Genomic DNA, 21,794 nt, shown 5'->3' on the forward strand with positions numbered 1-21,794 from the left:
AGACTCAGTCTCAAAAAAAAAAAAAAAAAGAAGGCATCAGGTCATTTTCAATCACTGAAACACCCTAGCACACCCTAAAGAGACCAGTCAGGACTGGAACCTGGGACACAAGGAGGGATTTGGACCCAGAGTTCTGAGGCCCATCTCAGGACTCCAAACACGAAATGCCCTCACCCCACTTTCTCTAAGGTCTTGCCTACAGAGAACATACGCCAAATTCAATTATTTCCTAATGTTTACAGGCTGTCTTCCCGGATTAGACTGTGAGCCCTTTGGGGGAGTGGAGGAGAGGGGTGATACCTTCCCTCTTTCTGACCTGTGCTGCTCACCACTGCTGCTCAGTAAACATTGATGAGTCCCCTGCAGGGTTGGTAGGGCACTGAAACGGGCAAGGTTCAAGGTTGGAAGCACCCAGTCTTCCACCTGGTTGTTCACATACCTTGAGAGGCATCTGGTTTCCCTTCTCTATCCGGCTGCTCTGCAGGCTCAGCCCTTTCTCTTTCCGCCTCTTTTTCATCAGTTCTCGCTGCTCCTTCTGCTTGTTCTGAACCTCAATAAGCACCGTGATAAAGGAGTTCTTCACTTCCTTCTCAAACTCCAGCTCGTCCCGGCGGGCCAGCTGCTGCACCAGCTCCTCCGAGAAGTCGCGGATGGCACCCTCCACCTGGTCCAGCAGCTCGGTCAGCTCAGATCCAGACATGTGCCTCAGCCCTGCAGGGGAAGACCGTCTCCCGCGTAACACCTGCATCCACACCAGAGCTCGCTGGGGAGCTCCTGGGGCCACCACCAGTCCAGATGGGACTGCCCCTCAGAGGATACCCCTTCCAAATCCTAACCCAAGAAAGACCTTCACAATTTAGGGGCGCGCCGGGAAGGCGGAGGCCTGTGTACTGACTGCAGAAGAGAACACCCCTCTCAGGAAAGAAAGGAGGAAGAAGAAACAGCCCACGAGGAAGTCTGTGGACTCTGTCCTCAAAACTGGGCATGGACAGACAGATCCTTTGTTCCACTTGCCATCTGTCTCCGTAAGATTCCTTGTCTGAAGTGGGTCAAGAATTGGGGATGGAAAAGTGATGGGATGGAGCTTTTTGTCATCCATACTGAAGAGCAATAGAGACGTTGGTGCTTATTCCCAAGAACTGATCAAGATATAGTGTACGGCCAAAAAAAAAAAAAAGCCGACCATCTGAGCCCTTCTTTACATCTCTAGTCCTGTGTCACAGCACGTGTATTCAAAAATACATGAAACCTGGACGACTGGCGACATGCATGAAAAAATAAAGCCTAGCAGCAGTCGGCTGCTTTCAGAGGAAAGAAAAGGGAACCTGAGATCATGGGAAACAGATAACTTTAATTTTAAGAAGTCCCCTAAGACTTCTTTCATTTAAAATAGATTTGGATATTTTATTCCAAATTTTTCGGTTTATATATTGTATATTTTCATAGTTGAGATTATACTTGTATGCGGGTCTAAATCATGCTTTAAAACTTTGTACACCTTAGGCCAGGCGTGGTGGCTCATGCCTGTAACCCCAGCACACTGGGAGGCTGAGATGGGCAGATCACCTGAGGTCAGGAGTTCAAAACCAGCCTGGCCAGCAGGTGAAACCTAGTAGAGGCAGGGTTTTACCTGCCTCTACTAAAAATACAAAATTAGCCAGGCATGGTGGTGCATGCCTATAATTCTAACTATTCGGGAGGGTGAGGCAGGAGAACAACTTGAACCTGAGAGGCAGAGGTTGCAGTGAGCAGAGATCATGCCACTGCACTCTAGCCTGGGCAACAAAAGCAAAACTCTGTCTTAAAATATAAATAAATAAATAACTTTTATACACTTTAAGCATTTTCTGATTAAAAATTATTTTAAACATTAAAAAAAAATTAAGGCCAGGTGCAGTGGCTCACACCTGTAATCCCAGCACTTTGAGAGACTGAGCCAGGTGGGTCACCTGCGGCCAGGAGTTCGAGACCAGTCTGGCCAACATGGTGAAACTCTGTCTCTATTAAAAAATATATATATATATATAAAATCAACATTGAAAAAATAAAATACATTTGGGAAACATCTTTTAAAATGTGGCTCCATCTAATGGCATCTTTTCACAGCAGGGGAGGAAGGATTGATTGATTGATTTTTAATGTTTAATGTTTGTGGGTACATAGTGGGTGTATGTGTTTATGGGGTACATGAGATGTTTTGATACAGACATGCAATGCATAGTAATCAGATCATCATGGAGAATGGAGTATCCACTCCCTCAGGCATTTTTCCTTTATGTCACAATCCAATTATACTCTTTTAGTTATTTTTAAATATACATCTAATGGTATCCTTCACTTTCACCTCAGAATCCATTTTCCTCTTCCTCTTTGTTTATGCTTCGCCGGGATATTTGCTGACTTGGTTGGGCTTTTCCCTTATTCTGCTCTTTGGAGCTGCCCTCTCCCCCTTCTGTTTTTTTGCCATTTCACTCTGCATTTCAGCTGTTTTCACAAGTCTTTTGCTGAACGCGTCTATCTTTGGGACCTTTGTGTGGCCGGGAAAGGCCTGACTGGGGCAGTCAGGAATGCAGCGAGGCAGCCAAGTCCAGTTCAACACCAAGCAGACTCTCTGCCAGCCACCTCCTGCCGCTGCTATTCAGAGCCAAAGTCTGACTTGCAGGATGCAGGCCTCCAGATTCTGCCTCTGCTTCGACCACTTCTAACCGGTGGTTGACCTTTCAACCCTGACCAACCCACCTTCTCCCTCCCTTGTTTCTAAGTTCCCATCTCCCCATGGGTGGATCTGCTCCTAGGATGGGGCCCCTCCTGCAGCGGGGCATCGATACCCTACGGCTGATGAATTTTTTTGCCTTTGTTGTGCTACACTTTTTCTTTTCATGCTTCATCCAGCCGTTTCTTGTGCACAATCATAATTACTATAAACCTGTGTCAGAGAGTTAAGAGGATGGCCTCTGGAGTTAACCTACCTGGCTTCAAATGTCAGCTTCACCCCTTATGACTTGTGCATGGTCTAAGCACAAATACAAAATTTTAAATGAGAGGCTTGATTCTCCCTGTTGAAAATAAGGGGAAAGACTTTTCCTCTCCCCCATCTCCCTTTTCTTTCAGAATTTCTTCTACCTGTCCTTTTCAATCTCTCAAAGATTTAGATTAAATCTTTAAAATACATGTATGTTACCTTTATGTTAAATTATTGTCATGGCTAAATAAGCCTCTTGTTATTCTTGCAATTCAGGAGGGTTTCTTCAAGGGCCTAGGGGTCACTGCTTTGAAATATAATCATCAGACTGGACGCAGTGGCTCATGCCTGTAATCCCAGGACTTTGGGAGGCTGAGGCAGGTGGATCACAAGGTCAAGAGTTTGAGACCAGCTTGGCCAACATGGTGAAACCCTTACTCTACTAAGAATACAAAAATTAGCCAGGCATAGTGGTGCATGCCTGTAATCCCAGCTACTCGGGAGGCTGAGGCAGGAGAACTGCTTAAACCCAGGAGGCGGAGGTTGCAGTGAGCTGAGATTGCGCCACTATACTCCAGCCTGGGCAACAGAGCAAAACTCCGTCTCAAAAACAAAGAAAGAAAGAAAGAGAGAGAGAGAGAGAGAGAAAGAAAAGAAAAAGAAATATAATCATCAAAGAATATAATGCTCAATCTCTCATTGTTCTGAGCAGAGGGGCCCAACTCCCTTCTGACTTCAAATCGCAAAACGCACTCAATGTAATGGGTTCCATTTATCCACTTTGCTATACAAGACTGAGACTGCTTTCTGTCTTTGCAATCTCTTTAGAGAGTTGTCTGTGATGTGGCTCCCATCCTGGTTTAATGCTTACTCAATAATAAAATAGTTTTCTAGGCCAGGCGCAGTGGCTCACACCTGTAATCCCAGCACTTTGGGAGGCCGAGGCAGGTGGATCACCTGAGGTCAGGAGTTTGAGACCAGCCTGGCCAACATAGAGAAACCCCATCTCTACTAAAAGTAAATTAGCTGGGTGTGGTGGTGCACACCTGTAATCCCGGCTACTCAGGAGGCCGAGGCGGGAGAATCACTTGAACCCAGGAGATGGAGGCTGCAGTGAGCTGAGATCACGCCACTGCACTCCAGCCTGGGTGACAGAGCTAGACTCTGTCTCTAAAAAATAAAAAATAAAATAAAATAAAAATAGTAATAAAATAGTTCTATTTATCATCTGTCTTTGTGGAGAGGTTTTCTGCACACAAGGAGATCTCATTTCTAATCGTATCTGATCTAATCTCATTCTAACAGTGGCCTCAGACAAGTCATGTAACCTCTGAAAGACTCAGTTAGCTTCATCCTAATGGGGTTGGTGTGAAGATGAAATGAGATTAGGCATAGAAAGTCTTAGAATAAGGCCAGGCGCAGTGGCTCACGCTTGTAATCCCAGAACTTTGGGAGGCTGAGGCAGGCAGATCACTTGAGGTCAGGAGTTTGAGACCAGCCTGGCCAACATGGCGAAACCTCCTCTCTACAAAAATATAAAATTTAGCAAGGCGTGGTGGCACATGCCTGTAGTCCCAGCTACTCAGGAGGCTGAGGCTTGAGAATCACTTCAACCTGGGAGGTGGAGGCTGCAGTGAGCTAATACCATGCCACTGCACTCCAGCCTGGGTGACAGAGACTCTGTCTCAGAAAGAAAAGAAAAGAAAAGAAAAGAAAAGAAAAGAAAAGAAAAGAGAAAAGAAAGAAAGAAAGAAAGAAAGAAAGAAAGAAAGAAAGAAAGAAAGAAAGAAAGAAAAGAGAGAGAGAAGGAGGGAGGGAGGAAGGAAGGAAGAAAGAAAGTCTTAGAATAAGTTCTGGCACATAGAAAGCACTTCAAAAAGATGAGCTGTTATTACCCTTTTTTTCATTGATTTTATGGTAGCATCATTCATTGCTTTTACATAGAAGTTCAGATTTCTTCTGTTTATTCTGCCTTAGTCTTTGGTTAGTTTTAACATTTAAATTTTGCTCGACTACCTTATTTTTTTTCTCAAAAATGCAAACTTCTCTCCTGATGTAAGAAAGAAAGAAAGAAAGAAAGGTATTGCTGACTGCCTAGACCTGCAAGGCTCTGCTCTGAGGCAGTGATCAGGGTTCTATTAGCCGTGTACAAAGCACACAGCCCAGAGCCTGGCCCCGAGCAGGTGCTTCCTCCTCGGCCAGCCCAGCACCCAGGGCCCTCACCTTCATAGGACCAATTGTTGTTGAAGGTCTGTGTCAACGCTTGCATCTCCTGCAGGAGAACCGAGTCTGCCTGGGAGGAGGTTTCTCCTCCATCCTCTTCTTCCAGAACCTCCTCTTCTTCCTCAGGGTCTGGGGAGTTCTGCATCATCTCCTCAATCTCCTCAATTACCTGAAGAAGGTACACGAGAGAGTGCTAACTCTGTTCTCTGCTAGAGGGGCATTCTGGCTTCAATTTTGATCAGTTAAGGATGTTTCTAATTAGCTATCTGAAATTTTCTAAAGCAATATCATTTTTAAATAAATACTGAATAATAAAAATAGTTCCAACCAAAGGCTTGCACACACTCTTTCTTTAATGTAAAGCACTCTTTAATGTAAAACCTCTTCCAAGAGCTCCATTTAGATAAATGATTTATTGGAAATAAGCTACTCTTTCAGGAAGCAAGGCAGAGCTGCCTGGAAGGGAACATTTACTTCAATTTGCTGAGCTCTTTATTTCTAAGTGGGAAAACATTTCATTCACCCAACTTTAACACAAAACCCAGTCCATTAATTGTCATAATACATGTGACTGGAAAAAACAATGTGCTTCTAGAACAACATAAAATGGGGAGGAAAACAGCTATTTCTCCAAAATTCACCTAGACAAGAACTGAAGCTGCCCAGCAACAAATGAAAATAGAGATAATGAAATAATAGAAGGATAGATAGAGTCTAGAGAGCAGCAAATAGATAAGAATCCCAGCTCTAATCTAGACTATTGACAGGAGCCAGCTCCCAGAAGTGGAGGGAAAATTAGATATCTGCCAAAAGGAACAAGAGTGAATTACTAGCTGGGCATGGTGGCTCATGCCTGTAATCCCAGCACTTTGGGAGGCCGAGGCAGGTGGATCACTTGAGCTCAGGAGTTCAAGACTAGCCTGAGCAACATGGGGAGACACCATCTCTGCAAAAAAAACCAGAAAAATTAGCCAGTTGTGGTGACGTGTGTCTGTAGTCCACGCTACTTGGGAGGCTGAGGTGGGAGATTGGTTTGCACCCAGCAGGTGGAGGTTGCAGTGAACTGAGATCGGTCCACTGGACTCTAGCCTGGGCAACAGAGCCAGATCCTGTTTCAAAAAAAAGAGTGAATTACTTTGTACATTAATTATTTACAAATAAAGAAGACTGCTGCTGAAAGCAGGTCTTTAGATGAGTTTTGTCACAACCTTCACCTTTGTCTGTTCTCCATGGATGGACTAAATCTCCAAGGCCAGCACCGTAGTCTTTGAGGTGGTTTCCTCACAGTGGGCTGGACCAAAGGTAAGGGACTTCGGGATCTCCTCCTTTAGAATAATTTCCATTCTTATTCCCAAGCCTTTTCACCTCTACTCACAAACTTAGGAGATAGCCAGTCTTTGACTACTGAAAACCATTTCACAGAATGCAACCAAATGACACAAATCCCTGTCAGGATCTTATGGCTGAATGTCCCTTTCTCTAAGAGTAGTTATAATTGAGTTCATATCATTGAATTGTAGTTCCTCCTACAAGTCACAAGAATAGCTGTTAGCCCCTATTTTTAAAAATTTGGTTCTCTTTAGTCTCCTAATCTTCACCTGTTTCAATTTCCACCTTTTTATCACAGATATGAAAAAGCACCTTTGTTGCTAAAAAGCACTTTCTGGCACTGAATGCTCCCAGTGGAGCTTTGCAGAAAGACTTTGTGGAAACTTGTGTAGTGTTTAGCTCAAAATAAGCACCCATAAATATTTGTTGACTAAAACATTGAATAAGGAATCCGGAAACTGAACATTATCCTCTCTAAGTAATAAATTATTAAAGCTATGATGATCTCAGTTGAATGCGAAGCACTCTATCTTTTTTCACAAAGCCAAAGTGGCTCTAGGACTCCTTTTGGAAGGCTCAAAATTTTGAGTGTTCTATGAAATGTAAGAAAATACCCATCACACAAAAGCCTCATCTGTCACTTCTCTTTTTGGAAAAACAGGTGTTTGGGACCCTTGTTTAAGCGTCTTGACTCCAAGTACAATGAATTGCAATACGAAGGCTTAGCAGGAATCGAAGCTACTAAACACTATGCCTGTCTCTGGCTACTATCAGAGACTGACCCCAACTATCCCAAGTGTCAAGAATGACATTCATGTTCACTGCAGGTGGGCAACCTGAGGCAGAAAGAGAAATGAAATCCCTTATCAAAAATACTCTGAGTTAGGCCGGGCGCAGTGGCTCAACCCTGTAATCCCAGCACTTTGGGAGGCCGAGACGGGCGGATCACGAGGTCAGGAGATCGAGACCATCCTGGCTAACACGGTGAAACCCCGTCTCTACTAAAAAAAATACAAAAAACTAGCCGGGCGATGTGGCGGGCGCCTGTAGTCCCAGCTACTCGGGAGGCTGAGGTAGGAGAATGGCGTGAACCCGGGAGGCGGAGCTTGCAGTGAGCTGAGATCCGGCCACTGCACCCCAGCCTGGGCGACAGAGCGAGACTCCGTCTCAAAAAATAAAAAATAAAAAATAAAAATAAAAATACTCTGAGTTGGACAGGCACCGTGGCTCATGCCTGTAATCCCAGCACTTTGGGAGGCCAAGGCGGGTGGATTGCTTGAGTCCAGGAGTTTGAGACCAGCCTGGGCAGCATGGTGAAACCTCATCTTCACTAAAAGTACAAAAAATTAGCTGGCCATAGTGGTGCATGCCTGTAGTCCCAGCTACTTAGGGGCCTGAGATGGGAGTATCACTTGAGCCAGGGAGGTTGAGGCTGCAGTGAAGCCTGATTGTGCCACTGCACTCCCACCTGGGTGACAGGGTGAGACCCTGTCTCAAAATGAAAAAAAATAAATAAATAAAGCCAGGCATGGTGGCTCGTGCCTGTAATCCCAGCACTTTGGGAGGCTGAGGCAGGTAGATCACTTGAGGTTAGGAGTTTGCGACCAGCCTGGCCAACATGGTGAAACTACATGTCTACTAAAAAAAATTTATAAAAATTAGCCAGGCATGGTCATGCATGCCTGTAGCCCCAGCTACTTGGGAGGCTGAGGCAGGAGAATCACTTAAACCCGGGAGGCAGAGGTTGCAGTGAGCCAAGATCACACCACTGCACTCCAGCCTGGGTGACAGAGCAAGACTCTGTCTCAAAAATATATATATAAAGAAAAAAAGAAACAAAAAATACTCTGAGCCATCAGCACAGGCGTCACATGACCACATATCTTTCTTCTGCCTTAAACGGATGTAGCAAGTGTGTTCTCTTGAACTTTTTCTCCATCAAAAGAACGAAAGGTCCCAATAACCTGGAGAGATACTCATACCTGATCTGCTGTGAGCAGAGGCTCCTCGTTGATACCAGAATCATTCTCACTCTTCTCATTGAACTCTTCCTCTTCTTTCTCATGGATCTGGAGAGGAGGTGGGGAGATGGAATTCTGGGTGACTGTCAGCAGAAGTGGGACTGCCTCTAGTCTCAAGAATGGATGATACTGACTGGGAGGCCACTCCAGCCAGCTGCTGTCTAAACAGTGGAGCTGAAGAGGTGTCCAGAGTTTCATCCAATTCCAAACATATCTTTGCCCCATCACTGACTCCAGCATGCCAGAAATCCAGCATGCTGCACTGAATACAACTTGGCAGGAAAAGATGATAGGGGAGTGGCCAGCACCATTCTGACTCAAAGGGAATAGCACTGTTTTTTAACCCAAAGACGGGTCATCCTGGGATGAACAAGGCTCCTTCTCCAGGTAAGTGACACTGCAACAAACTGCAGCAAAGGTGCCCTGATTTTGTTAAGGAGTTCCAACCTGGGGGTTTGTTTCCAGATTTCGTGTTCCTAGGCATTTTAAGGAATAGGTTATTCTAGTCCAAATAATGATGACTTTCAGAATTTGATGAAATGCCATCCTGTTACTGGAATCCAGGCGTGATGTCATAGCTGATGGCAGATGTAAGAAATCTACCTGGGACATGCCACTGAATAACCTGACCGCATGAACTAAACAACAACAAAACTATGAAAGAGAAACCCATTTATCTCATTTGCCCTGTGTCTCTATAATTCCATAATCCCAAGTAAGATTCTCAAAGTTCACAGCCACCAGAATTCTAGATGTTCAAATCTAACAAGATAGTCAAAGCATATCTGGCTCAACTGACCATATCCCAAACTGCCATAGTCTGGCACTTACATTTGTCCCACAGAAAAATTAATCCCTGAACACCTCACAAGCTGTATGTCTAGAAGTCTGATTTGAATGTCATCCAAGGGGGAGGCAGGAGGTGTCTCTAGGAAATCTCTCTGCTGAGTCACCTCTCATCCAGGAATGAATCCTCCATGCGCTCCAGTAGCTGGCACACTGACTGGCCCCTTCCCTGGGGCTTGTATTCTGCCTTTTCTAACAGGAAACAGCCGAGCGCCAATCCAAGCAATCATGTCAGAGGTAGCTATCCTCAGAAACTTCTCCCATCTTCTGTGAGCTCTGCCTTGGCAGACATCCCAAACAGAGCACATCGCCTTTTATCTCCATTTGCTTAAAACCAGGACTATGTCATTAAAAAAGAAAAAAAATTAAGCAAATATATCTTAAATGCCACCCGTGCTCAACCTAGATATGGGGTAGGACAGGGAGGTAATGGAATCATCTGAAGGTCCGTGTACCAGATGGTGACATCTATTTCCGCTGTCAAACCCATATGCTCCTCTCTCTGCCAAGTCCACCACCTGCGGTAGCCTCGTGGTTTCCACCGCTCCCCACTATGCAGAACAAAACTCCTGGAGCTACACTTTGTTCACAACTACACTCATGTGGAAGAACTTTCTTCAGGCCAGAAAGTCCTGCAGTAGAAGTTAGCCCAAAATTAAGAGAACAAAGATACATTTTTTCCTCCAGATCAAAATTAGGGGAGAAAAAGGAAGAAATTTATCAGTATGTTCCCAGCCCAAGTTAGTGTGAGCCCAAGTTAGGCTCATCCTGGGAAACGGGTTTATTTTTTATAAGCATCTAACAGCAACTGTTAGTCTATAATCAGGATTTGGCAGGGGGTAGGGGGCGGTGGGCAGTAAGTCTATATAAAAATGGCATGTTTACATTTTCTGAAATGTGGCTGATTTTAGTGGGTTTAAATCCCTGACTGTTAATATTGCTTCTTTCAACTACACCATCTCCTCCTTCCCCAAGGTCCTCACTCCCTGGGGAGTTCCAGGAAGAAAGCAGGGAGGAAGCTTCTAGGGATAGATCCTTCTTGCTGCTCAAATGCTAATAAGCCTGGACTGTGGCCGGAATGATGCACTGGTAGAGCTTCCCTCCCCTCCCCCTCTCAGACACAAAGCCTCCAGGTCTGAATTGTCAGGCTTGGGAAAACAGAGATGGGAAAATCAATTATAAGCTTATGAAAGGTACTGTGAGTTCCTACTATTATGGGAACCATGCTCATCCCTTGTTTTCTTATTTCTCAGAAGTCTGCCACTAAAAAATAAAATAAAAGGAGAGGCATACACAAAATACTGCCAAGAAAACCCTGGCTCCTTCCCTCTGTGTAGATTACCCCCTAATCCTTGGGCTTCCCCACCTCCATCATGCCCCAGCCTCTTCTCCTCCCTCTCCAGTGTTTGATTCTGATCCTCTCACCCTTCCCACCCTCCCTAGATCTGGTTCCCACATTTTCTGTCCATCCTGCTAGACTTTGCTCTGTTCCAACAGCATCCATCACTTCTGCACAAGCCCTCGCCTCTTTACAGGCACTGTTTATAGACTCCCTCCCTCCCCTCCTTGACCAGGACAGTATCCTGTGCACAGGGTGGAGAGCTGGAGGGGAAACAACGAAAGGGGGACAAAGAAAGGTTTTTGAAAAATGACAGCTCTTGTGCATATAAATACAGTTGATCCTAGCATAAGACACAGACATAGAAATTGTGGTAGAGAGTTCCTTTAGTCCCTTGTGTGGCAGTGGGGAAGCTACCTGTCAAAAATAACTTCAGGCCAGGTCATTTGGGGTTGAATTTCTTTGTCAGCTAAAACTGCTAGTTGTTACCAGGTGTGGTGGCTCACACCTATAATCCCAGCACTTTGGGAGGCCGAGATGAGAGGATTGCTTGAGTCCAGGAGTTCGAGACCAACCTGGGCAACACGGCGAGACTCCATCTCTACAAAAAATAGAAAAATTAGGCATGATGGCACACCTGCGGTCCCAACTACTCAGGAGGCTGAGGTGGAAGGATCAATTGAGCCATGGAGATGGAGACTGCAGTGAGCCGTGATTATGCCACTGCACTCCAGCCTGGATGACAAAGTGAGATCCTGCCAAAAAAAAAAAAACTTGCTAGCTGTTTGGATACTATTGAAGTGAACTATGCTCTTCCAAGAAAAGTCATTCTTCCAAATGACTTCTTCCCAGAACTGAGAAGATTTGAATCCAGAAAGGGGTCTGGCCATACCATTCAGCAGGCTGTTTCTACTGAGAAGATTTGAATCCAGAAAGGGGTCTGGCCACACCATTCAGCAGGCTGTTTCTCCCTCCTGCTTTTGGTGAGAGTGTGCCTCTAGGACTATAACATGAAAGCTTAAAACTTGAAAAGAAATGCAGAGAACCTTCCCTGAGGCCTATAACATTGCTAAATCTTGCTGCACAGTAAAGGATTCTGAATGATGATTAAAATTATGTGGAGTCCTTGATTCCAATAATGACTATTAACCAGTGTATTTTATTAAAGTGTTTCAAATGACCCCATTCATAGAAAAGGTAATTTTTACAGCACATTTAGCCCTTTGCATAATATTTTCCTCCCCTTACCACTATTGTTTGACATGAGTGGTTGCCCCCCGACAAAAATTAGGAGAACAAAGATACATTTTTACCTTCAGACAAAAAGTAAAAAAACAAACAAAAAAAAGAAATTCACCACAACTATGTCCCATTCTTTGTTTTAGACACAGGGTCTCACTCTGTCACACAAGCTGGAATGCAGTGGCACAATCATGGCTCACTGCAGCCTCGAACTCCTTGGTTCGAGTGATCCTCCTGCCTCAGCCTCCCAAGTAGCTGAGACTATAGGCAGGTGCCACCACACCTGACTAAGATTTTTTTTGTTTTAAATTTTTTTAGAGATAGGGATCTCACTGTGTTGCCCAGGATGGTCTCAAACTCCTGGCCTCAAGCAATCCTCCCACCTCAGCCTCTCGAGTGGGATTACAGGTGTGAGCCACTATGCCTGGTAACTATGTCCCTTTTATGCTTATGAACAACCAGGAAACATCTGCGTGGATTAAGTCAATGGCTGTGCATTCCCACAGGGAGATGCACCAGGGCATGCAGCCAACACATATTTGTTGAAAGAATTAATGAACGATTGAAAAAGAGAGGACTGAGAGCAGTACTATCATCTAGATTCAGTCCACTTCCACGGGTAACTTAGCCATTTAGTCACCTGGAAAAGAGGAAGACATGACTGGGTATGGTGTCTCATGCCTATAATCCTAGCAATTTGGGAGGCCAGGGTGGGAGGGTCACTTGGGCCCAGCCTGGGCAACATAGTAAAACTCTGTCTCTACAAAAAAATGAACAAAATTAGCCAGGCATGGTGGTGCACACCTGTAGTCCCAGCTACTCGGGAGACTGAGGTGGGAAGATTGCTTGAGCCAGGGAGGTGGAGGCTACGGTGAGCCATGACTGTTGCCACTGTACTATATAGCCTGGGTGACATAGTGAGATCTTGTCTCAAAAATATGAAAGACATAATTCACTGTCCTGGACTTCCAATTTCCTCTTATCCAGACAACCACCGTCTGCTATTAAATAAAGGTTATAAGGTAAAAGGAGACTGTGTTTTACATCACAGGAACAGAATAGATTGATAAATTGAAAGCCCCAATAAAAGTGGTAAGTTGTGAGAAAAATAATAATGACTCCTACAGACTTATTAACTCAAGCAAATTATTTTGACCTAAAAATGTAAATGTACATTTATTTATTTACCAAGTTCCTAGTGTAAGACCAAGCTTACAATGAAACTCTGAGGAGAGTTTCACAGTCTCTCTTGCACCATCCACATAATAACTTCTTTTTTTTTAAACAGTCTCACAATATCACCCAGACTGGAGTCCAATGACATGATCGAAGTCCACCGCAACCTCCACGTCCTGGGCTCAGGCAATTCTTCCACCTCAGCCTCCCAAGACCATAGGTGCACACCACCACTCACGGCAAACTTTTTCATTTTTTTGTAAAGAGTGAGTCCAGTACTCCCTCTTTATCTTTACCCAGGCTGGCTTCTAACTCCCAGGCTCAAGTGATCTTCCTACTTCAGCCTCCCAAAGTGCTGTGATTACAGGTGTGAGCCACCACGCCCAGTCCCTAACATAATTTTTAAAACGATTTCCTGTTTCCATTTCTTTATAGTAGAAGGTGGGTACACAGGAGATTGGGCACACATTTATCAGCCCTTCCTCCTCAAACCCTACTAAAATGAGAGTCACAGGATCAAAAAAGAATAACCCAAAAGGGACAAAGTGAACAGGAGAAAAGACAACAGCAAGAGAAATGCCAGAAAACAGATGCCGGCCCAGCAGGCTCAGCAGGGTTAAACCTGGTGAGAGGAGGCTGCCCAAGGTAAAGGGGGTCACACTGCAGATGCTGAATGGCTTAGGAATTGCAGACCCTAAGGGGCAGCATGGTGGGGCTACATAAGGAAGATTTGCTGGTATCCTTCATAAGAATAGTGAGACCCAAGTGTCTTCTTCCAACCCAAATAGAAACGAAACTGCATCCTCTCAGCTCAGAAGGACTATAGACTTCACTTTGAGCAGGTTGAACTAGAGGCTCTGGACTCAGAGCACCAGACCACCTAAAAGTGAGGGTGAGGGTTCTTACCAAAAACAGAGAGAGGATGTAAGACTCTACAGACCGACTCACCAGACAGACCCCTGGCCTCCTTCCGTGATTAGGCTCCAAGGACACTGGCAGTTGGTTTATTCTGTCCATCAAGCCATTGGAGGACACCTCTCTATGGATACTATAAGTCTACAAATACATGCCAACTGTCAAGATCTCCGAACAAGATGCATAGGTCCTTACTGGCACTGTGATCCAGCAAGAAACAAGCCCTGACCCCACAGCCTTCTAGGGCCTCACTTCTTTTTTTCAAGGGTTTCGCTCTGACACCTAGGCTGAAGGGGAGTGGCTCAATCTCAGCTCACTGCAACCTCTTCCTCCAGGGTTCAAGCAATCCTCCCACCTCAGCCTCCTGAGTAGTTGGGACTACTGGCGCATGCCACCATGCCCAGCTAATTTTTGTAATTTTTGCAGAGATGGGGAACTTGCCATGTTTCCTAGGCTGGTTTCAAACTCCTGAGCTCAAGCAATCCACCGGCCTTGGCCTCCTAAAATGTTGAGATTATAGGCGTGAGCTATCACCAGCCACTTTTTTTTTTTAATTAATGTTTTTAGAGACAGGGGCTTGCTCTGTTGCCCAGGCTGGTGTGCAATGGTGTAAACATAGCTCACTGTAGCCTCAAACTCCTAAGCTCAAGCAATTCTCTAGCCTTAGCCTTCCAAGTAGCTGGAATTACAGGTGCATGCCACTAGGCCCAGCTAACGCTTTTTTTTTTTTTTTTACTTTTTGTAGAGACAGGGTCTCACTATGTTGGCCAGGCTGGTCTTGAAAATCCTGGGCTCAAGTAATCCTCCTGCCTAGGCCTCCCAAGTAGTTGGGACTATAAGTGTACTCCATTCACCATGCCTGGCTACCTTTTTGCATTATTTTTTTTTGGTAGAGTTGTAGAGATGGGGCTGGTCACAAACTCCTAGGCTCAAGGGATCCTCCTGCCTTGTCCTCCCACAGTGCTGGGATTATAGGTGTGAGCCACCATGCCTGACCATAAGGCCTCACTTTTAAATATGAAAAGATGCTCAAGGATTGCCAGACATTTGAGAATAACCCCCAACATGAAAGACAAAAATGTATAGAGGAGGGAAATCAAAAGCAACAGAGAGAGCAGAAGAAACCTCTTCTAAGAAACTGCTATGCCTGCCTTCAGAAGGATAACAGAACACCTTTCTTCCTCAAAACGTGTTCTATTTATCAGAATTAATTTTAAAACTACGAAGATGTAGACTTACTAAGACCAGAAAAAAGAAAAAAAAACCCACAAATTTTGTAGAAACTGGAAAGGGCTCTTAGAAATTAAAGGTATGATAGAAAATTTAGACTTTTCCACCGAGCTGAAGGCTGAGAAAGTTCCCTGGAGAGTGAAACAAAATAAGCAGATAGAATATGGGAGGAGAAAAATATTCAGAAGATCAGCTTCAGAAGTCCAATACTTGAATAAAAGGAATTCTAGAAAGCAAAAACAGAAGAGATGGCCCCTTTCAGCCATGACAGAGAAACTAGTATTGGACTTACCCCTCCTACCATAAACAACTACGATCTGGACAAAATCTATGAACCAATTGTTTTCAGGCACTGGACACAGGCAGTGCAAGGCTGTGATCCTTGAAAGAAGGGAAAAACATGAAATAAATGAAATAAATAAATGAAGGCTGAAGGAATCTGTCACCTGTGGCTCCACACTACAAGACACGCTATAAAAAGTATTTTGGGTTGAAAGGAAATGATGTAAAATCAGGATCTTCAGGAAAAAATAAGGAACACCAGAAATGATAAATATGTAGGTAAATATTTTTAAAGAATCTTTTTTTTTGCTTCTTCTGATTTTCTTAAAAGACAACTAACTGTCTAAAGCAAAACTAATAACTTTGTGTTGTGGAGTATATAATGTAGACTGAAATAAATATATGACAATTATAGCACAAAAGATGGAAGGAATAGACTTTATACTGTGACAAGTGTTTTACATTTTATGTAAAGTGGCACAATATTAATTCTAAATGGACTATGATAACTTAATAATGTATAGTGTAATCCCTAGAGAAACCACTAAAAAAAAAATACGACAAGGTATAGATACAAATCCAACAGAAGACATAAGATGGAAAGCCAAAGAATATTTGATTAACCCAAAAGAAGGCAAAAAAGGTGGAACAGAGGAACAACAAAACAGCAACAAAACCAGATGGGACAATCAGAAATGAAGACAATACGCTTCAACACAAATTATCAATATTATGTCAAATGTCAGTGGACTACACACTATGCAAATAAACTAAACACAATAATCAAGAAGCATAAATTGTCAGACTGAATATAAAAACAAGATCCAACTATATACTACCTGCAAAAACACACTTGAAATAAAAAGACAGAGATAGGCAGAAACTAAAAGGATTGAGATAGACACACACACACACACACACACACACTTTGCAAACAGTATGCATAAGAAAGCTTGAGTGGCTACATTCATATCAGACAAAGTAGATTTTAAGATAAGTATTACAGAGAAAGAATGACATTTCATAATGATAAAAGGATCAACTCATCAGGGAGATGTACTCAGAGCTTCAAAATATATAAACAAAAATCAACAGAACTAAAGAAATAGAAATAAATGCACAATAATGGTTGGAGATTTTAATAAACCTTTCTCATTAGTTGACAGAATAAACAGACAAAAAATATCATTTGGAACACAGAGGAATTCAACAATACTATCAACCAAGTTAACCTAGTTGACATTTATAGCACATTACAACCAACAATTGCAGAATGCGCATCATTTCCAATGGCACATATTACATTCACTAAGATGTACCATATGCTGGACCCTAAATCAGTCTTAACATATTTTAAAAGATTTAAGTCATACAAAGTATGTTCTCTGACAAAATAAAATTAGAAATCAGTTTTTAACAAGATAGCTATAAAACTTCCCAAGCACTTTGAAATTAAGCAGCAAACTTCCAAATAACCTATGGGTTAAAGAAGAAATTGCAAGAAAAAATTAGAAACTATGTTTTTAATTGAATGATGAAAACCTACCCAATCAAAATATGTAGAATTCAGCTAAAACAGTGCTTAAAGGGAATTTTATAGCTTTAAGATTGTTTTAAGTTTAAAATATAATCAAATTTCCTTCCTTAGGAAGCTAAAAAACTGAAGGGCAAATTAAACTCCTGCTAAGTAGCAGGAAGGAAATAATAAAGCTAAGAGAGAGAATCAATAAACTAAAAAGTTAACAAACAGTAAAGGCAATCAAAGAAATCAAAAGTGGTTCTCTGAAAAGATTAACAAAGGTGATAATCCCACAGACCAGCTGACAAGAGAGAGTGAGAGAGGGATGGAGGGACAGAGAACACAAATTAACAATGTCAGGAATAAAAAAGGGAACATCACTATAAATCTTATAGACATTTTCAATAACAAAACAAAATTATAAACGAATGGTCAATACATTCAATGATTAAATAGATAAATTCCTTGAGAAACATAACTTATCAAACCTGACTCAGTAAAACTGAATTTGTAACTGAAAATCTTCCACAGAGAAAACCCTAGGCCCAGATGCTTTCACTAGTATAGTCTATCAAACATTCAAGTTAGAAATAATACCAATGTAATACAAGTTCTTTAACAAAGTAGAGATAGGGTAATTTCCAACTTATTTTATGACATTAGAACAAAATAAAATTTCAGGAAAAGAACATGATGCAAAAATCTTTAACAAAATATTGGCAAATCAAATCTCACATTATATAAAAAAGATAAAATATCATAACTAAGTGGGGTTTATTTTAAAATAAAATGCTGGTTTAATATTTGAAAACCAATTAATGTAATTCATCACATTAAGATGACAAATTGATCTACGTGTATAAATTGATCTGTAGATTCTGCACAATCACAGTCAAATTTCCAGCAAGATTTTTTGCAAAAATTCATCCGCTGATTCCAAGATTTATGTGGAAATGCAAAGAACCTAAAATAACTAAAACAAATTTGGAAAGAAAAAAAGGGACACAGTTGGAGAACTTATATTACTTTATTTTCAAGACTTACCATAAAGCTATAGCAATCAATACAGTGTGGGATTGGCATAAAGATAGACACATTTTAAAATAAATTAGGGATGTTAAAAAAAGACACACACATATATATACCATTGAAACAGAATAAATAATTCAGAAGTAGATCCACACATACATGATCAATTGATTTTCAACAAAGATGCCAAAACAATTTAATGGGGAAGGGATAAGATTTTCAATGAATCATACTGGAATAATTGAATAGCCATATGCAAGAAAATAAATCTTGAAGCCCAGCACTGTGGAGTGCCTCAGTAGTCCCAGCAATTTGGGAGGCTGAAGCAGGAGGATGGCTTGAACCAAGGAGCTCAAGACCAGCCTGGGAAACAGCAATACTTTATATCAAAAATTTTAAAAAATGAGACCTGACCCTTACCTCACACTATATACAAAACTAATTTGAAGGCTGGGCACAGTGGCTCATGCCTGTAATCCCAGCACTTTGGGAGGCCAAAGCGGGTGGATCACTTGAGGTCAGGAGTTTGAGACCAGCCTGGCCAAAATAGTAGAACCCTGTCTCTACTAAAAATACAAAAATTAGCTGGGTATGGTTGCAGGCACCTGTAATCCCAGCTACTCAGGAGGCAGAGACAGAAGAATCGCTTGAACCTGGGAGGCGGAGGCTGCAGTAAGCCAAGACTGAGTCATTGCACTCCAGTTTGGGCGACAGAGCAAGACTCCATTTCAAAAATGAAAGAAAGAAACTCATTTGAGATGGATCATAGACCTAAATACAAGAGCTAAAATTATAAAGCTTCTAGAAGAAAACTTAAGAAAAAAAATCTTAGTGACCTTGGGTTTAACAAAGATTTCTTAAATACAACATAAACACAAAGTATAAAAAGGAAAATATCAATAAATTGGACTTCATCGCATTTAATTTTTCTTTCTTTTTTCTTTTCTTTTTTTTTCTTCTTCTTCTTTTTTTTTTTTTTTTTTTTTTGAGACAGAGTCTTACTCTGTCACCCAGGCTGGAGTGTGCAATGGCACGATCTTGGCTCACTGCAACCTCTGCCTCCCGGGTTCAAGCAATTCTTTTGCTTCAGCCGCCCTAGTAGCTGGGATTACAGACATGTGCCACCATGCCAGGCTAATTTTTTTTTTTTTTTTTTTGTATTTTTAGTAGAGACAGGGTTTCATCGTGTTAGCCAGGATCGTCTCAATCTCCTGACCTTGTGATCCGCCCGCCTTGGCCTCCCAAAGTGCTGAGATTATAGGCGTGAGCCACCACGCACAGGCTAATTTTTCTTTTTGAGAGGGGGTCTCACTATGTTGCCCAGTCTGGTCTTTAACTCCTGACCTCAAGCGATCTGCCCACCTCAGTCTCCCAAAGTGCTGGGATTATAGGCGTGAGCCACCACACTCAACCTTCATCACATTTAAAAAACGTTTGCTCTTCAAAAGATAATGTTAAGAAAATTAAAAGGCAACCTATAGACTAGGAGAAAATATTTGTAAAACATATATTCAACGAATAATTTTTATCTAGAATTTATAAGAAACTCTCATGGCCAAGCACGGTGGCTCATGCCTGTAATCCCAGCACTTTGGGAGGCTGAGGAGGGCAGATCACGAGGTCAGGAGTTCGAGACCAGCCTGACCAACATGGTGAAACCGTGTCTCTACTAAAAATACAAAAATTAGCCAGGCATGGTGGTGTGCATCTGTAATCCCAGCTACTCAAAAGGCTAAGGCAGGAGAATCGCTTGAACCTGGGAGGCAGAGGTTGCAGTGAGCTGAGATCACACCACTGCACTCCAGCCTGGTCGACAGAGCAAGACTCCGGCTCAAAGAAAAAAAGAAACTCTTACAACTCAATACCAAGAACACAGACAATGTACTAAGAAAATGCACAAAAGATTTGAAGAGGCATTTCACCAAAGAAGACATACAGGCCAGGCACAGTCACACCTATAATCCCAGCACTTTGGGAGGCCAAGGCAGGTGGATCACTTGAGCTCAGGGATTCAAGACCATCCTAGACAACATGGTGAAATCTTATCTCTACTAAAAACACAAAAATTAGCTGGGCATAGAGGTGTGCACCTGTGGTCCCAGCTACTTGGGGAGCTGAGGTGGGAAGATTGCTTGAGCCTGGGCAGTGGAGGTTGCAGTGAGCTGAGATTGAGCCACTGCCCTCCAGACTGGGTAACACAGCAAGACCCTGTCTCAAAAATACACACACACACACACACACACACACACACACTGTAAATAATCACTTGAAAAGATGCTCAATATCCTATGTCACTAGAGAAAAGCAAATTAGAACTGAAATAAGGTATCAATTTTGTTACTACCCATGAAGATGTCTTAATTTTAAAGACTGTCCATAGCAAGTGTTGGTGAGAATATAGGACAATCACAGCTCTCAAACTGGGAAACAGTTTGGTAGTTCCTTAAAAATTTAGACATGGGAGTTAAATGATGAGAACAAATGGACACACAGAAGGGAACAATACACACTGGGCCCTGCTGGAGGATGAAGGGTGGGAGGAGGGAGATGATCAGGAAGAATAACTAATGGATACTAGGTTTAATACCTGGGTGATGAAACAATCTGTACAACAAACCCCATTGACACCAATTTACCTATGTAACAAACCTGCGTGTGTACCCCTGAACTTAAAATAAAAGCTAAAAAAAACCAAAAAAGTTGAACATACACCTACCATATGACTCAGCCATTCCACACATAGGTTTTTATCCAAGAGAAATGGAAGCATATGTTCACACAAAGACCTACAGAAGAATGTTCACAGCAGCTTCATTTGAAATATGCAAAAAGTAGAAAAAATAACTGTTCATCTATAAGCGAATGAATAAGCCACTGGTGATATAGCCATACAACAGAATACTACTCAACAATAAAAGGAAATGAACTGTTGCTATACTTAAAAACATGGATGACTATCTAATTACACTGAGTTTAATAAGCCAGACAAAAGAAAATGTACATATTGCATGATTCCATTCATGCAAAATTCTAGAAAATGAAAACTAATCTACAATGACAGAAAGCAGATAAGTGGTTGCCCAGAGATTGGGCAGCGAGAGAGAGGGATGATGAATATGTTGAATATCTTGATTATGGTGATGGTCTTATAGATATATGCAGATGTCAAAATTTACCAAATTGCTCACTGTAATATGTGCAGTTCATTATATGCCAATTACCTTTCAATAAAGATATGGGCAAAAACAAAACAAAATAAAATAAAATGGTAATACATCATGATGAGGTTGTGTATATCTCTAGAATGCACGGTTGAGTTGACATTTACAAATTAATTTATGAAATTCATCACATTGACATCATAAAGGAGAAAAGCTATATAATCATCTCCACAGAGGCAGTAAATAGAAATAGTAAATCTTCAGAAAAGTAATAAGAAAATATCACAATTTAAAGTCATGAGCTTCTAGGTTGAAAGGATTCACTGAGTATAACATAATGAAGGGAAAAAAAAAACTTCATTCTAAAGCACATTATTATAAAATTTCAAAAGAGAAAGGAAAAGGAGAACATCCTAAAAACTTCCAGAGAGAACCAAAAAAGTCATACAATAAAGGAGCAGGAATCTAAAGATGGAGAACAGAGTCAGCCAAAAGGACTGGGAATCAGAACAGATTTGGG

At 42.1% G+C, this 21,794-nt stretch overlaps 1 protein-coding gene across 2 annotated transcripts in view; it reads right to left on the reverse strand.

Annotated features, from left to right (window-relative positions):
* Positions 1 to 21,794, reverse strand: part of FEZ1 (fasciculation and elongation protein zeta 1) — a 51,379-nt gene that overhangs the window by 10,198 nt on the left and 19,387 nt on the right. For both annotated transcript variants that reach the window (XM_025356512.1, XM_025356513.1), the window contains exons 4-6: positions 8,497 to 8,583; positions 5,186 to 5,354; positions 440 to 711 (exon numbers count right to left, since the gene is read on the reverse strand). In XM_025356512.1, coding sequence (XP_025212297.1) covers positions 440 to 711; positions 5,186 to 5,354; positions 8,497 to 8,583 — 528 coding nt within the window. The remainder of the gene's footprint in view (positions 1 to 439; positions 712 to 5,185; positions 5,355 to 8,496; positions 8,584 to 21,794) is intronic.

The sequence above is a fragment of the Theropithecus gelada genome, chromosome 14, assembly GCF_003255815.1.
Source record: "Theropithecus gelada isolate Dixy chromosome 14, Tgel_1.0, whole genome shotgun sequence".
Taxonomy (NCBI): domain Eukaryota; kingdom Metazoa; phylum Chordata; class Mammalia; order Primates; family Cercopithecidae; genus Theropithecus; species Theropithecus gelada.